Below are 18,453 nucleotides of genomic sequence, written 5' to 3' on the forward strand. Positions count from 1 at the left end.
GGTGGAGACGGTGTAATTAGCATAGCGGAGGTGACGTTTCAAGTCTGTTCCACCGCCGCACGCTGGGATCCCAGGCTCGGGGGTGGCATGGCCGAGCCTGCTAGCGGTTTCGTGCCGTCAACCGGGTGGCTTCCAGCCCCGGAGATGAACCCTACCGTGGGGCCGCTGAGAAACACCGCCTCGCCACAGGGCAGCTGGGCGCTCTGGGCGATGCTGCCGCCACCGCCACCTCCCTTGTCGCCACCCGTGGACGGGTCGAAGCCTTCCTCGGAGGAGGCGCAGCTCGCCGGGGAGATGCAGCCTCTCTCCGGGGCGCCGCCCCCCTTTGACGCCCACATTCTTCCCGGGGCTCAGCCTCCCTTCGACGCCAAGTACCCCCTGGACTCTCAGCCTCAACTCAGCGGCCAGCCTTCCTGGGATTTCCGGGCTTCGACATCCTGGTACTGGAGACAGTCTCCCGATGGTTTTCCCTGGCATCAGAACGCACACAACTTTCCAGGTAGGCCGGTATCCCTCTGATCGTTCTTCCCTTTACCTTTTCTCTCTTTTCTCTCTCTCCCCTGCCTCTCAACTCTGTGCTTTATTCTTGATGTTTGGTAATGTCTTAAAATATGTCCGACTGGAGTTCATTCCGTTTGGCTATTATTTTTAAATTTCAGCTATGTTCCGGAAACGTCAAATAAAATGCTTTTTTAAAAAAAAATGCCAGTCTTGGGGCTTCAACTCAAGGCCTGGGCGCTGTCCCTTAGCTTCTTTTGCTTAAGGCCGCTGCCTTGCCACTTGAGCCACAGCTCCACATCGCGCTTTTTCTTTTAGGTTGGTTAATTGGCTGGTTTGCAACCTCGATCCTCAGCCTCTGAAGCTAGGATTGCAGGCGTGAACCTTATCCTTGTGAATAATCCTTATCTTTATGGAACTTAACATCTTCCGAGAGTGGGAAGACAATTAGGCAAATAAAAGTATGTGTTTGAAGGTGCATGTTGGACATAGTAGGGCATGTAATCCTAGCTGTACTTCTTGCACACTCTAGGCTGAGACAGGAGTTCAACGGCATTGTAGGGGTACATAGGAAGATCCTGCCTTAGAACAAAACGAAAAAAAAAAAACAAGACCAAAAAAGGATGGTAATGAATTCTGTGAAGAGATAAAGGAAAAACGAGTGCAATTTTGAATATTATTGTCACTTACAAGGAAAGTGACATTTGAGTATAGACTTCAAGAGGTGAGAGATTAGAACTGTAAGCAGGGAAACAGGCCAAAAGAAGTTCCAGTGAAAAGGCTGTAAGTCAGAATAGAAATTAGAGTGGCTAGATCAATACTGGCCCTGGGGTCCAGCGCAGAAGATTGAGTGAGAGGACAGATTGGTAGGTAGTTCCTTGTAGATGATGGGACTTTGATTTGTATTGTGATTTGCGTAGTCCAGGGGAGTTCTACCCATTTGATTCATGTTTTTAGTAGGGGTGGAAAACCTTTTAATTCCTCACCCCTCTCAGGCCCACGAAATCACTTGATATGTGAAGGGGCAGGCACATTTCCTTGTAGATGACTGCCAGAGAGCTGTCTGCCTGTATTGATCATTTAGTATGGCTTGTAATGATGTAAATATTCAAGTGGATTTGGGCAGCAAAAAGGCTTTCCCACCCCTGTAAAAAGATTACTCTGGCAGCTGATGGAACTTGAAGGAAAGTGGGACCAGTTAGGATGCTATTGGAATTGTTAGTGAGAGATACTAGTGACTTAAAATCAAGAGTGTATGTGTAGGGTGACACAGTCAAAAAGCCTGGGATGTGAGGTGTGAGATAAAGAGGAGACATGGGTAACAAAGGTTGTTTTTTGTTGTTGTTGTTGTTGTTAGTTTTTTGAAGGATAGAGTTGTAGATAGGGAAGAATGTGAATGGAGCAGATTTGGAAGACCAAGATTGAGTTTGGAATATGTTTAGATCAAGTAGAGATTCTGAATAGCCTGTTAGCCATTTGTTAGCTATACTTTCAGATGGAAATTTGTTAGTAGAGTTGTAAATTTGGGTCTGCAGGCATTTAGATTGTACTTTAAGCCATGAAACTTTTGGGATATATATTTATCCAACTATATGAGATCCAGTTTCCATTCAGTTGAATCCACACAACTAGTACTTACTGCTGGATGTTAGGAATGCTAATTTGACTAAATCAGATGAGATAGATTCTCTAAGTCATAGTACAGTGTGATGGATAATAAAGGCATTTCAAAAGCAATTTAGAGTTTAGAGGAGGTTGGCAAAAGATTTTGAAGGTAGTGTCTTAAGAGTAGTGTAGAATTTGAGAAGGGATACTTACATAGCTAGAGATAAGTTTTGGAGACTGCAGAGTTCTAGTGTGACTGAAGCAATGTATGTGGAAGATGTGGGGGAAAGGCGGGGTAAGCTAGAGATAAGTTTTGGAGACTGCAGAGTTCTAGTGTGACTGAAGCAATGTATGTGGAAGATGTGGGGGAAAGGCGGGGTAAGAACTGAAATGTCGTAAGAGAACTCTAGGAGCCATTTGTAGATACTGGCTCTGGGCTATGACAGGACTGCAGAATTATTTTTGTGGTGTAGGTATGCAGGATCTGTTGGAAGGGTTTAGGGATTCAAGACAATTCAGGAGAGTGGCACGGGAATGTAAGATGAAAGATTAGGGTTTCTGAGCAGGATAATAGCTATAACAATAGAAAGACGCGGTGGGATTTGAGATGTATTTTACTTGGTTCTCTTTTCCTAGTATGAAAGGAAGGATCGGGATTAGAGGATTTACTGATAACATTCCTACCAGTTGAAATAGCTGAAATAATCTAATTAGGTTATATTGTTCATTCTTTTACGTAAGCATCAGTGGTCACAAAGTCTCACTTGTATTACTTTATTTGAAAAATGCTTAATGTAGTAATTGATGCTAGGTTTTTTGTTTTGTTTTTGTTGGTCATGGGGCTTGAACTCAGACCTGGGCACTGCCCATGAACTCTTGCTCAAGGCTAGTGCTCTACCACTTGAATCATAGCACTACTTCTGGTTCTCCAGTAGTTAATTGGTAATGAGAGTCTCGTGGACTTTTCTGCCCAGGCTGACTTCAAACAACGAACTATGGTCAGCACTCAGATCTCAGCCTCCTGAGTAGGTAGGATCATGGGTGTGAATCACCAGTGCTAGTTTGTTTGTTTGTTTGTTTTTTAACCATTCTTCCTAAAGGGGGTAGTGTACCAATGCGTTTACTCCAGTATCTATGCTATGTCAGAGTAAATACAATTTTATATTATTGTAAATTGCAACCTTTAATGGATTTCTCTTTGTTTTCTAGTTAAAAATTCTTATTTTCCACGAAAATATGGTACCAAATTTACGGACTTCAATTTTCCTCCTAATAAAAAACAGAAAAAAAAGGTATTTGTAAACTATTGTTAAACATGAACTTTGGTTCTCATATTATTGTGTCATATTTTTTAAGTGTCTTTGTTAGTGAGATATTGGAACTCTACTATAGTTGGATTTAAAATAAATTTTTTGTTATTATAAAGGTGATATACAGCGGAGTTACAGTTACATCAGTATAATAAGATTTTTTAAGGGTCTTAGCTAGAAAAGAAAAACTTAAGGACTGGGAAGGTGGCTCAGTGGTAGAGCGCTTGCCTTGCATACATGAGGCCCTGGGTTCGATTCCTCAGCACCACATAAGCAAAAAGAAAAAAGCCGGAAGTGGCATTGTGGCTCAAGTGGTAGAGCACTAGCCTTGAGCTGAAGAGCTGAGGGACAGTGCCTAGGCCTAGAGTTCAGGCCCCATGACCAGACTCAAAAAAAAAAAGAAAGAAAAACTTAAAATCATTTTGAGCAATTGGAAAAAAGAAAACATTAGCTGTTTCAATAAGAATCAGGAATAAAAATAGTTGAGAACTATGATTACAAATAAATATAAATCTTATTAAATTCTGATAAGTTTTTTTAAATCAGTGGCACATTGGGAGGTGAGGGATGAGATTCTGGAAGGTAGAAGTCTAAGTTTTTTCTTAATACAGCATGGACTTAGATCAAACTATAATTACACAGACCATTTATTTTCCATTATTGTTTTTTGCTTTTTAACATAGAAGGGTCTTATAGGAACATAGATCTCTGTAGCAAAAAACAAAAAGCAATTTTTCTGTTTCTTTTTTTGTATTAAATTCAGGTAAAATTAAATGTAGTGTTTCTACTTGAAATAGTTTATATTTAGTCTTATTGTGCACAAAAAGTGAAATTCAGACTTTTTTGTATTACTGTTATGTTTGTTGTTTATCTTAATTGATTGCTATCAGTACTTTTTTAATAGAATTTGTCATGTTTGTGAAAATTTTTGTTCGTTTGTTTTTGTGTGTGTTGTTCCTGGGGCTTGAACTCAGGGCTTTGGCACTATCCTTGATCTTTTTTGCTCTGGGTTAGTGCACTACCTCCTGAACCCAGGGTTCTACTACTTCTTTTTTATTGGTTAATTGGAGATAAGAGTCTGATGGCCTACGCAGGCTTTAAACCTCAGTGCTCAGATCTCAACTTCTTGAATAGCTAGGATTACAGGCATGAGCCACTGGGGCCTGGCATGAAAGTTTTTTGTTTTTGTTTTTGTTTGTTTTTAATGTTGAATACTCTTGATTATGCTTCACAAATCTAAAACTGTTTAAATAGACTGCCTTTATTCAAGTTTCGCTTATATACCTAATCTTTCAAATTTGAAGTGTACAGTAAACATAATATTATTAGTTTAGAATTAGTTGAATGCATAGAGTTGATGTTCTTCATTTTGACATGAAAAGTTGAATAGCTTGAAAAACAATTTATATTAATGATTGGTATATATGTAGCTTATTAACAATCTTTATATTAAAAAGTAAGAAACCACTTTTTATATAGTATGTAGTCTAGTAATAATTTGTTTTATGTTTATGAAAATAGCAAATTGTGAATTTTTAAGAAAATAACTTTATTTATACCTGGTTTATGTTGTTACTTTGCCAAAAATAAACAGAATCCATCTTTTAAAAAAACAGAACCAGTTATTTATTCCAAAGATCCTAATACACTGGGGGTTGGATTAAAAAAAAAAATATATATTGTTGTAAAGGTGATATGCAGAGGATTACCATTACATAAGTCAGGTAATGTTTGTATTTCGCTTTGAACTATGTCATCCTTTCCCTCTCTCTCTCCATTTTTGCCTCCCATCCCCACCCACAAGTTGTATCGTTCATTTTCCACATAGTGTCTAGTGAGTACCACTATTGTATTCACTCTTTGTCCCATCTTTTCTGTGCCTCCCCTTAACTTCCCAAGGAAAAATAAACAAGCAAACAAAAGGAAAAGACAACAAAAACAGCAGCAGCAACAAAAATCTTGGAAATATAATTAGATTTTTCTTCTACATATAAGGGGTATATGAAAATAAAATGTGTTTCTAGAAGGAGAGTTATGTTTTTATTGTTGACCAAAGTTTTTACCAAGAGTCTAATCCTTGTTTGTTTTTCTTAGCAGAAAAGAAAGGAACCAGTTTTTCACTTTTTTTGTGATACTTGTGATCGTGGTTTTAAAAATCAAGAAAAGTATGATACCCACATGTCTGAACATACAAAAGTAGGTATTCTTGCTTCTCTTGAAATTCTCAGCTTTTCCTTACAGGTTTATAGTTTTCATAGAAATATTTGATTGACCAATGGGAACAAGCCTGGGATTTGGATTTTGAGGGTGGGGACCCACTGCTCTTGGGAAAAGTAAGATGGCAGCAAAAAAGAACAGTCTGGCAGCTCTTTGTATGTGTGCACCTCTGCTGCTTGGTAAGAGTGTTACCTCTCTTCTCATACTCTCTGCCTCTTTGTGAGTTTATTCCCTGTAAGGCTTCCTTGACTATACCCATTCTGTAATTAGCTCATCCCTCTTAAGGATGATACAAATTTTAAATATTGGAGTACTCATATAATCCTAGCACTCAGGAAGCTGAGTTGGAGGCTCATGAGTTGACCTTGAGGTCAACCTGGGCTACTTAGCAAGACCCTGTTTTATGAAAAATGTTAAAGTTAAAAAAAACTGAAAACATTTTACATGGTGCTGATCTGTGCTTTCATTCCAATGGAGAAACAAATGAGGTGTATTACTGTGCTGTTGACAGTGAAAATATCTTACCTTTCTAAATATGGCTCTGTTTTGGAGCAATCTTTGTTATCAAGTGATGATACCATAAAGATGGAAAAACTGTGTACATGACAACTTACCTTTGTATGAACAGTAGGCAAATTTAATGTGGGAAACCTTAAATTGTCTTTTTTAAAAAAAAACTCTTGCAGTGTCCTGAGGCAGATTGCTCTTTTACTGCACATGAGAAGATTGTACAGTTCCACTGGAGAAATGTAAGTTTTTATGTTTTTTTTTAAAACTTTTTTTGATACATGCTCTTCTTATTTTATTGATGTATTACCTTCACAGTTCTTCATTTGTGCAGACTAATAGCACTAATGGAGTACTTTGTAAGGGAGTTTCACATCTTACTCAATCTTATCCTTATAAAGAACTATGCCAGGTATGTCAATAGCTCCATTTAATAGGTTAAAAACAAATGATTTGTCTAAGGTATCAAGATTGATTCTTTCACTGGAGTTTCTTGACTCTAAATTCTGTGTTACGCTACTGGAAATTGTCATGTCTACTCACTGCTTTAACTTTCACCCTCAAATTTGGCTGTAAGTCACTCATTTCAGTATTCACTGTAAGTCAGAAAAAATAATTTAGTCATTTCCTATATCTAAAATTAGGTTACTCCTATTCCCTTATCAGTAGCATTAAGCTAAATACATGAGAAATCACTCCTTTTCCTTTAAAGGAATAATCATAATATGCTTGGAAAATACGGGCGTCTTAGTCTAAAATTCTTTTTCTGCTTGTAAACTTCTTGTTGGCTTCAAAGTCATCCACATAATCTAGAGCATACACTATACTTCCTGATGTTCAGTAGGCTTTTTCCCCTAGATGCATGCTCCTGGGATGAAGAAGATCAAGTTAGACACACCAGAGGAGATTGCAAGGTGGAGAGAAGAAAGAAGAAAGTGAGTAAAGAGCTGAGAGACAGTAACTTTCTTTGACTGTGGCAAATAATGACAGTCTCATCCTAATGTAAAATACCAAAAGGGAAATTTGAAATTGATCTTTTATAATGTTGTGATCATTCAACTGGAAATTATTGGCGCTGATTTTTTTTTTTGTTCTTCAGAATTGGTACATAATGACATTTAGAAAATTGCTACTTGATTATTTAAAAATACAATTTTATTATTATTATTGTTGTTATTAAGTAGTTGTACAAAGTGGTTACAATTCCATAAGTCAAGTTATAAGTACAGTGCATCATGGTCAGTGTCAACCCTTTCACTACTCTCCCTCATTTTCTTCCTCCTGTCCCTACCATCAAATTACGTAGTTCATTCTTCACATAATGTACATTGAATATGACTACATTTGCTCACTCTTCCTTTCTCCACTCCTGTGAACCCCCCTTTTCCCAACACCCCAAAAACATGTTTCTACTTCCTATTATTTGTTTTGATAAACAATACCTTTCAAGAATAACCACCGTTAGTCAGTTTGTGTGTAAATACATTGAGCCCTGTATATGTTACCATGCATTAAAAATACAATTTTTATTGGAGGAAGTTCTATGGTACTATGGCACAGGACTGTAAGCTGCATGGCGGGGAGCATTGAGTGTAGCTTTAGGGAGAGTTAATAGAACTCTTATTTAAATGACATCTATTGTAATGTTATTATATTTTATTTTTTGAGGGGAGCTAGTATATGCTGCTCACTTGATGTTTAGTGACTGACACAGTAATGGGTTAGGTAATGTTATTTACAAATGTATTGTTTACCTAGGTGCTGGTGGCTCATGTCTATAATCCTAGCTACTCAGGAAGCTGAGATCTGAGTATCATGGTTGTAAGCTAGCTGGGTAGAAAAATCCATGAGACTTTATCTCCAGTTAACCAGTAAGGAAAAAAACAAACTGGAATTGGAGTTGTGGCTCAAGTGGAAGAGTACTAGCCTTGAACACAAAAGCTCAGGGACCAGTGCCCAGGCCCAGAGATCAAGTACCGGGATGGGCCAGAAAGTATAATTGTTTACTGTTTATTCATTCATTTTATTTTTGACACAAAATTGTCAAATGACTGTTATATGCTGGTCATATAACAAATTCTGTTCCCTATAGAGCAGTGAACAAGATTGTAGCAGTCACCTGGCTTATTACTATCTTCTTATTCTTCATTTCTCCTATTACAGCCTTACCAGAGTACCTGTCTGTAACAAAAAGAACTTGTACCTTTCTTCACTGAGAAAATCTTGCTAAGAAAAGAAAATGTCAACTGAACTAACTGTTGTTAGCGATAATTGGTTTAAACTCTGGTTCAAGTATGTAGATTATCTGCCAGTCCCTGAATCAAATTTAACCTTTTTTAATGCAACCTCAGCATTTTTCATATACGGTAATTGGCATAGATTTAGATGTCTGTGGTTCTGCTGAATTTTGTATGGTATTTAAAATTTACCATATGAATATATATATATATATTTATATATATAAATATAAATATATATATATATATATTTGTCGATTGAATTACTGTTAAAGAGTGAATTATGTGAAAAGAAGACTCAGCCTGGACAATGATAAGGATGGCTGTAGGTTCCAACTTAGAAGGCAAAGTTTGGACCACAAAATAGTTTAGTGGAAAATTTTCATTCATTGGATACAAAGCTCCTTACTTTCCATGATGCTTCTTTACAGGTCCCTTTTTTTCCTCTGAAATCACTACTCCCCAACTATCTTGTTTTTTTTTTTTTTGCCAATCATGGGACCTGAACTCTGGGCCTGTGCACTGTCCCTCAGCACTTCAGTTCAAGGCTAGTGCTCTACCACTTGAGCCACTTCTGGCTTTTTCTGCTTATGTGGTGCTGAGGAATCGAACCCAAGGCCTCATGCATGCAAGGCAAGCACTCTACTACTGAGCCACCTTCCCAGCCCCTCCCCAACTATCTTATTTGTTGTTTTGCTTTGCTTGCTTTTCGTTTTGTTTTTATCTATTTTTCTATCTTTTTCTTCCTATTTTGCACAGAGGAATAAACACAGAAGAAGAGTTTTAAAAAACTGTCAGTGATGGTATTGAAGATTGTATCTTAGATGGGATGGAAATGTTCTGTTTACACTATTTTTTCTCTGCTACTTAGCTCTGACTTTGGTCAGTTAGAGGCTGTTGTGGTTCAGTGGTACTAATCCCTTTTTTAACTTTAATTCTTCCTAGAGCACTGACAGTGGTCAGTAGTTAACAAATTCTGCATAATAACTAAGTTGTATAAATAAATTTAATTCTTGTGAATCTCCCAAATTTCTAGTTCTCTTAAAGCAATAAGAAAGGTCGGAAATGAGTTTCATTTGCCAGTTGGATTTCTTATCTCTAGTGGGTATGGAAATTAAATAATTACATAAATGGGGAAATAAGACCAGTGTTGAATTAGTGTCTATGTTGCTATTGTGCTTTCCCAGACTCTTCCTCCCTTTCTCTTAGCCTATAAGAGGAAGAGGACCTCATCTAGGCTGGAAAGTTAGGGTTTCCTATGACAAAGGAGGATGAGGTAACAAAAGCCAGGAACAGAGGACAGACATTGGCATATTCAAGGAACTGTGAGTGTAGGTTAAGACAAGATAAAAGTGTCATAAAGTGGCACTTGGAATGGAGATAACCTGGAAGAACACAGAATGTACTTGGTGGCTGATGCTTGTGAGGCTAAAGAAGAAAGGGATTTTTGAGGAGACTTCCAAGTTTCTTTCTAAGCCCTTCAGTGAAAGGTGGTACCTGAGATAGGGAACTCTGGAGGAAACAGGATTGTGAGGTGCTGATTTTGGACACTTGAGTATGACAAGATCCTGAAACATCTATTAAAGACTGGCCTGCGTGTAGATTTTTTTTTTTAACATCACAATAACTACAAATGTGGCAAAGAGTGAAAGGAGATGCAATGCTGAGCATTGAGTCTATGCTCCTTTAACTCTATTGAAAGGCCTACTAGAGCGTAAAAAGCAACAATGTGGCTAGGGGGGAGCCAGAAAGGAGGAAGAAATGGGACTTTGGTGTATCATAGAAGCTACTGAAGAGGAAGGAAGAAGGTTGGCAGTGTGGATTGCTATGGATCGGTCAAATAAAACAAGACCAAAAAGACTGGCTTTGTGAAATACGTAGTGCTTCTTGATGTGGATTCCAGGTGATTCCTTAGCCTTTGTCCTCAAGTTTTTTGTTTTTTTTTTTCCATATCTCTCTATTGCTTTCAATCAGTCTGTGGCACATTAGATGCTGCAGTGGAAGTATGTGTACTTTGAATCTGTTGAGTACCTTTTTAACCTTCCCTTTTCCAGAGTCCCTCACTATGCAGTTTTAGCCTTTTAATTTCCTGGCTATCACTCTAGATTGTCAACTTGGACATAAGTTCTCATCCATCTATCCAGCTCTCACTGTCACTTCCAACTGGTCTGGACCAGTTAAGGCTTACCATTCCTTAACTCTTTAACTTCTGTGATGTCAGCCACCTCTGTCACTCTCCCTGACTTGGCTCACTTCAGCCACTCTTGTCAGTATCTCAGCTCCCTCACTCATTGCCCTTCGTCTTACCCACTTGGCCAAGTCTTAGTTCTGGCTCAGTTGCTAGGTCCTGTTCCAGAAAACCACACCATTGATAAGTACCCTGCAAGTGAATATTCAGCAGTGTGATTTGACCTCAGGAATTGACTTGGCTAATGAGAAGCTTAGGCTTATTCTTTGTATTCATTGTTTTGTGGTAGAAAATCGAGTGTTCAGTCTGTGCTTACTTGTTATATAGATGAGTGTGTAGTGTAAAATTTAAAAATAAATTTAAGCTGATTTTCTCTTAGCTAGCCAAAATGCTAATTAAAACAAAGGTCTTTAAAACTGGTAATATTCAGTAGTGGGAGCTAAACTTTTGCTATAACACACAAGATACTGTAACAGAGTATATGCTCTTAAACGTTCAACATCTTTTTACTTCCAGATTTCTGGTGTTTTTCACCTCAGTGCAGGGTCAGCCTCTAACTTTCAAGGCCATCCATGACAGTGGTTATTTCAGCATGTTTTACTTATGGGAGCTTTTGGTCCTTGCCAGACTTGTTATTTATGATAACTCATATACTTCTAGAAAATCTTAACATTTTTCATCTTCAAATTCTACTCCTTCTTCTTTGCCCAGCAGAAATCTTGCTGTTTTGGGGGATGCATTTCTTCATCTCCCTAGAAGAATGTCTCCCATATTTTTGAATACTGTATCTCTCCTCTGCTTAGCATAGATGTCTTTTATTGGTCTATCATTTTTTTCATTTGTTTTTATTCTGGAATAAATTGTCAGCCTTGAAGGTAATAAGCCCATCTTTTACATGGTTGCTTATATACTGTTGTGTCATAGATATGTGGGAGGCTTATAAATGTTAATATATGTAAATAGTTGAATTATTATTATTTTTTTATTTTTGCTGCTCCTCGGGCTTGAATTCAGGTGCTGGGTGCTGTCCCTGAGCCTCTTTGTGCTTCAGTCTAGCACTCTACCACTTGAGCCACAGAGCTACTTCTGGCTTTTTCTGAGTAGTTTATTGAGATAAGACCCTCACGGACTCCTCATGCTGGTTTCAAATCATGATCCTCAGATCTCAGCTTCCTGAGTAGCTAGGATTACAGGCCTGAGCCATTGGTACTCAGTAACTACTGTGATTTTTCTTTTTAACATCAAAAGTCTCCTGATATAGAACAGATTACTGAGACAAACCAAATTGATGTCTATTTGAAAGCATTGTTTTCTGAAGTTGAAGGTGAACTCTGCTTTCCATGGTTCTGTGCAACAAGTAATTAAAAGGAAATATTTCTACTAGCTTAAGAAATTTAAGCAGTATTATTACTGTGTATGTTTATATAAAACCTCCTGATAGAAGATACATTTGATTTTCTGTTAGTAAGAAATATCAACTTTTGGGATGGGAAGGGGAAACAAAGGAGGAGGCTACAATGCTTGATAAGAAATGTACTCATTATCTTGCCCATGTAATTGTAACCCCTCTGTACAGTATTTTCACAATAAAAAAAGAAATATCAACTTTTGAATGTATATTAGTAAAAATTATGATATCCTTAATAATTTTTTGGTGTTAATTTAGCTTGAAAATTGGAAGCAAATGTTTTGTATTTTTAAAAGCAAACTTTTGCTGTCTATGGCTAAAGTCATGAAAACTAGACAAGAATAGATTTGGAAGGTAGAAGCAGAAGCCAGTGGCCAGACAAAAGTTAGCAAGATCTACCCAATTAAAACAAAATTCCCGGGCTGGGAAGGTGGCTCATTGCTTGCATGAAGCCCTGGGTTCTATTCCTCAGCACCATATAAGCAGAAAAAGCCAGAAGTGGTGCTGTGGCTCCAGTGGTAAAGTGCTCTAGCCTTGAGCTGAAGAGCTCAGGGACAGTGCCCAGGCCGAGTTCAGGCCCCATGACCAACCAAAGAAAAAGCAACAAAATTCCCCCAGCCTTCGCAAACTGTAAAACTTTCTTTTAACAACCGGCCAAAAACAAAACAAGTGGGAGGTACAAATGCTATATTGGCATTGAGGAAAATGTAGTAGAGGTTGGTTTCTATAGACTGGCTTTCAGAAAGTAGACCATACTTCACAGTATGACCACTAGGCGGCATGATTTTGTAATATTTTTCAGTATTCACTTTAGCTCAGGAAATCCATTTGATTTGTATCCCAAATTCATTCAAACTAAAGAACAGAGGCTACCTCCTCTTTAATAATGCAACATCTTTTTGAAGTTCAGAAAGACTTGAAAAATAATGGCATAGCTGTGTTGAAGCAGTTGTGTTTTGGTGAGAATAAAAAGGATTTGTAGTTACAGAAGATTGGCCTAGAAGAAAAGTCAATGAATGGATAATCATTTGAGAATGAGGAGCAAATCACAGTAGGATGGAATATGTGGAGATAATGGTTGGCACAGTTTTGTTGTACTTAAGGGTAGTCACTTAAGGCATCGTTAGCTAGAGGGGATAAGAAATGAAGAAGAGAAAAAGGTTTGGTGTCAGGACTTATCCCTCATGATAGAGGAAAGATAGAAGTATGGGGAGGAAAGTGATGTTAGATCAAAATGCAGAGAATCATGCTGTGAAATATCCCCTGTTAGAAGTCTTAACATCCATTCTCTAACAGGAAATATTGAGGTAAGTTACATCTGTACATAATTATGCAATATAAGATATAACTTAAAGTTTTTCTCTAGTAGTCTTATTATTTCAAAGAGTATTTTATTAACCTGAACTATATGTTTTTTATTCTTCCTCACTCATTATTTTAGTTTTTTAGTTGCAAACCTTAACTATATAAGGAGGGATTTCACTATGATATTCCTAGGCAGGTATACAATGTATAACTCCTGCTATAGTCTTCCCCCCTTCCTAATACAGTTTCAACAGATTTCATTGTTTCATTTTTATACATACTGACAATCTATTTTGACCATATTCATACTCTTTCACCCAAAGATAAAGTGTTTGTTTTGTATGTGCCAGTACTGTGGCTTGAACTTGGTCTCACAATCTCTCTTGGCTTTCTTGCTCGCTGTTGGCTTTCTGCCACTCAAGGCGCTTCTCCTTTTCCTTACTCTTATACCTCAGTTTTATGTGTGAAGAGGGGCTCCTGATTATAGGTGTGTATATAAATAGGTCTGGTATTTCTGATTCCCTTTCTGAAGCAGAATTTTGTTTTCTAGTATATTTATTTTTCTCTATTTTTTAGTCTCCAGGTTCTGTATAAATGATAATAATATAAATTTTGGAAGAGGATTTGACTGATTTCAAAGCTGAAACTTAAAATCTTGCAATTTTGGAAGGAAAATTAAGAGATTTCTTACCTGCAGGAGCATGATCATTTAATCTACCAGAAAGAGAACATTTGCTATTTTTTTTTTTTTAAAAAAGACTTCTTCCAAAGGAGTTTCTCCAAGACTTTGTTGTGTTATTTAGAAAATCCCTATAAAATGTTTAAATCCTTTATATTGAAAAGCACATATGTAATATCTGCCTACATATATATGATAAAGTCAAACATTGTGAAATATCAAATCATATTGTTTAATCTGTGGTTCACCATGTTAATAGATTGCAAGATTCAGAACAATAATAGTAAAAAGAACTGTTAGGATGGACATGTAAGCTTGAGATTGTGAAGGAACCTGAGTGCCTCTTTACGTTCCATGCCCACCGCTGTGGGGCTGGCTAAAATGATTACTTCTTTTGTCATCATTTCTACTTCCACATGTTCTGTCTTTAGACTGAGAACAGCTGGCTACCATCTTTTCTTTAAGACTTATTTTATTGTCACTTCTCATCCTCTTTAAGAGGCTGCAAATAGTTCTTTCATCTTTATTCAGAGGTTTTATTTTTCAACCTTTTAATCATCTTTGAGACTCTTCTGACTCCCTTCCAAGTATTTTCCTTGTCATTTCATTTCCATCACATTGACACAGTGCTCTGAGAATATCTGGCCACTTTGAGTATCACAAAGCTTTTGACGCTTGTACTAGAGTCAGAGTCCACTTCATACAACCTTAGATTATATTTGTTTTTAGAAGCATAGCTGTATGTTATTGGCCAGCTATCAGATTTTTTTTTTAATCTTGTATGACCTTGATCCTTTCCTTTTAGGTTTATTTGTAGCTTGAACATTCATCATCTTTTGTTTATAGAGGTGGTTTTTCTTGGCTGGGTATATTGCCTTTCACTGTCCTTATTGAAATTCATTGCCTTTTTCCTGATTACTTCACCACTACCCAATGTCATTTCCTTTTTTCTCTTCCAGCTTGGCTAAACTCATGGGCTTCATATTGTCTGTGCTATTCAAGCTAGTGATGTAGTTTATTGTTTTTGTTTTAGAGGTGAATCTGGAGAAGTGTCCTAGAAACAGTGGCAGAACACAGTTTGTTAATGTTTCTCAAACTTTCCTCTGATGACTAGTCAAGCTGAATAATGAGACTGGTGTTCTCTCCTTTCATGTTTTACCTCCAGAGGTTGATCTCTCTTATCAGAGTTTAGGGCCTGCATCTCCTTACATCTGTGCTACAAAACAAAGAAAGCAATTTATATTGCATTACCATCAGATTTAATCTTCTTTTTTTTGCCTGTCATGGGGCTTGAATTCAGGGCCTGGGCACTGTATATGAGCTTCTTTTGGCTCAAGGCTAGTGCTCTACCACTTGAGCCATAATGCTCTTTAAGACTTTTTCTTTTTTCTGTTTATGTGGTACTGAGGAATCGTCCCGAGGCTTCATGCATGCTAGGTAAGCTCTATCCTTAGCCACATTCCCAGCCCCAGATTTAATCTTAATCACAGTCTTGTACATGTCTCTCTGCTTATAACTTTTTATGGCTTCTCTTTACCTGCTGAATTATATACAAACTTTCTCATCTGAGAAAGTATCTCACAAGGCACATTTTGGCCAGAACCTCTCTTTCTGTGCCATCGTGTATAAATGTATTGTATTTCATACATAATTACAAATATGTGCGAATATCACACTTTCTGTGGTCTTGGTTTGTTTGCATTATTTTTTCTATTTAGATCACTGAAGCTTGTTTTCTATATTAAGAAGTCAATTTAAGACCAATGTCCTTCATGTTTCTTTCTTTCTGGATTTTTCCATTTTGATAATCTTTCTTTTCTACCCACCCCAACTCTATACTCTTGGGTATTTATATTGTTAATATTTTTGTTCTAGTTATAGCTGTTTCTCTGCTTTTCTTGCCCTTCCTGGTGTATCATATTTTGAGAACTATCTCGGTGACTTTGAGTAAATCCAGCATGCATTTGCAAAAGTTACTCAATAGACTTGTTATTTCTTCAAGTGTGTTAGGGTACTTGCCAACTAGATTCTATCAGTTTGAACATATTATATGACATATTTTGTTTCAATTCTAACATAATCTGATCTGGTAAAGCTTATCTGTTGTAAACTAGTAGCACTTTATAATGAGGTAATATTAGTTTTTTAACAAAAATTGCTAAATTTAGTTACTAGAGTGTTAGCAACTATTAGTTGCTAGGTAGCTTAAAGCTTTACACAAAAAACCCTTTTATAATTAACTTCCATTATTTTCTAGAAACTACCCAACTCTGTCCAATATTGAAAGGAAGAAAAAGCTAAAACTTGAGAAGGAGAAGAGAGGAGAAGTATTAACGACAACACAGTATGGGTAAGTTTTATAAAACTTCACTCTCAAGGTGTGATGTAATTGACAATACTTTTATGAGTAAGTAAAGGAACAGAAACCATGAACTTAAAGTTTCTTTTTTCTTTTTCTTTTGTGTTAGTCCTGGGGCTTGAACTCAGGGCCTGGGCACTGTCCCTGACCTTCTTTTCTCAAGGCTGGCACTTTACCACTTGAGCCACAGCACCACTTCTAGCTTTTTCTGTTTATGTGGTAATGAGCAATAGAACCCAGGGCTTTATGCATGCTAGGCAAACACTACCACTAAGCCACATTCCCAGCCCTTACCATTTCTTCATTCTCAGTTCTGAATCCTTTGCATCTGTAACATTTTCACTTTAAAGAAAGTTTAATTGTAGCTTAAAATTTTCACTTTAAAGAAAGTTTAATTGTAGCTTAAAATGAGTATTATCTTGTATTCATAGGAGTTCTTTTTTTTTTTAAGATAAAGTTCCTTGAACCTTTGTCTCTCAGCTGAATTGTCTCCTCCTTCCAGAGGTTTTCAGTCTCCATAGCACATGGCTGAGTCTTTTTCCCCTCATTTTCTGACACTATTCTGCATCTTGCTTTCTTCAACACTGAAAATTTGACTTGGTGATTGCCCCATATTGTAATCTACAATAATCCCCATGTTTTACAGATGTGTAAGAAACTAAACTGACTGTGGTATTTTTGTTTTCTTTTTCAACCAGTTTCCCACACAGACATTTAAGTTCTTACCAGCCTTTTACTGGTATCAAGTTGCTATTACATAATATATTTCATAAAAGAGTCCTGAGGATTCCTAGAAGTAGATCTGCTGAGGTTAAATATTATGTTTTTCCTTCCTTCCTTCCTTCCTTCTTTCCTTCCTTCCATCCTTCCTTCCTTCCTTCCTTCCTTTTTTCCTTCCTTCCTTTTTTCCTTCCTGTCTTGTCCTGTCTGTCTGTCTGTCTGTCTGTCTGTCTGTCTTTTTTGGCCAGTCTTGGGGCTTGGACTCCTGAGCTTTTGCTCAAGGCTAGCACTCTACCACTTGAGCCACAGCGCCACTTCCAGCCACTAAACCACATTCCCAGCCCAGTTAAATGCACAGCGTGAAATTTTATATGTGTGTATGTGAGTGTGTGTTATATATATATATATACATACATATATATATGTATATATATATATATATATATATATATCATATGCACACACACATTCCTTTATACATTGCATGGCCTCCATATCATTTATAGTGTTTTTACCTCACCAAGTTCTCTTAAGCCATCTCCTGATCAGTGTCTAACCATGAAGTTCTTTTTCTAATTTCTATCATCACAGATATATAATGCATGTTCTTAGAATTATACTAATTATGATTTACAGTGATTTCAATGGCTCAAAATTATTTCTGTGTTTATCTGTTATATGTAGCTGTTAATAGTTTCATTTTTACTGTTGTATAGAAGTCAATTATGAGAATATATATCTTTTTCTCTAGATAGACATCTAGGTTCTTTCCAGTTTGGACAATTATGAATAAAACTGCTATGAATATTGGTGTATGTACATGTGCCAAGGCTTGAACTCAGAGCCTCACTCTCTTGCTTAGCCTCTTGTTCATGGCTGGTGCTCTATCAGTTGCACCATTTCTTTAGTCCAGTTAGCTCTTTTGCTGCTTAACTAGAGAGTTTCAGAGTTTTCTTCTCCAGCTGGCTTCAAACTATGATCATCAGATCTGAGTCTCTTAGCTAATATTGCAGATGTGAGCCATTGATGTTCAGCTTATGAACACTGTCTTTTGTGGGAATTAGTACTCATTTTCATTGATACATATAGAGAGTAGATCATAGGTTATCCATCTTTAGCTTTAATAGGTTTAACAATTAAACCATTTACATTTACCAAAAGTAGTTTGAACCAATTGATGCTTCTTGCTTTGTCTGTGTCTTGGTCATTGTTTGGTATTGTTATACTGCTCTCCCATGTTACATTATTTTCCTTCTGACTATTGATGTTGAACATCTTGTCATATGGATATTCTCTTGTGAAGTATCAGTTTAAGCCTTTGACTATTATTTTGTGTTGTGTTGTCTTGTATTTTGCAGTACTGGGGTTTGAGGTTAAGGCCTCATGCTTGCTAAGCATGTACTCTTATCCCTGAGCTATA

General features: G+C 37.1%; 1 protein-coding gene across 2 annotated transcripts in view; it reads left to right on the forward strand.

Annotated features, from left to right (window-relative positions):
- Positions 1-68: 68 nt before the first annotated feature.
- The window catches only part of Nufip1 (nuclear FMR1 interacting protein 1), a 31,193-nt gene continuing 12,808 nt past the window's right edge, over positions 69-18,453 (forward strand). The window contains exons 1-6 of one of the 2 annotated variants that reach the window (XM_070028445.1): positions 69-499; positions 3,313-3,395; positions 5,508-5,609; positions 6,317-6,379; positions 6,996-7,072; positions 16,212-16,304. In XM_070028445.1, coding sequence (XP_069884546.1) covers positions 88-499; positions 3,313-3,395; positions 5,508-5,609; positions 6,317-6,379; positions 6,996-7,072; positions 16,212-16,304 — 830 coding nt within the window. In that variant the 5' untranslated portion in view covers positions 69-87. The remainder of the gene's footprint in view (positions 500-3,312; positions 3,396-5,507; positions 5,610-6,316; positions 6,380-6,995; positions 7,073-16,211; positions 16,305-18,453) is intronic. The other variant, XM_070028446.1, reaches the window with a different exon arrangement.

This window comes from Dipodomys merriami, unplaced genomic scaffold (genome assembly GCF_024711535.1).
Source record: "Dipodomys merriami isolate MVZ:Mamm:240054 unplaced genomic scaffold, mDipMer1.0.p SCAF_192, whole genome shotgun sequence".
Taxonomy (NCBI): domain Eukaryota; kingdom Metazoa; phylum Chordata; class Mammalia; order Rodentia; family Heteromyidae; genus Dipodomys; species Dipodomys merriami.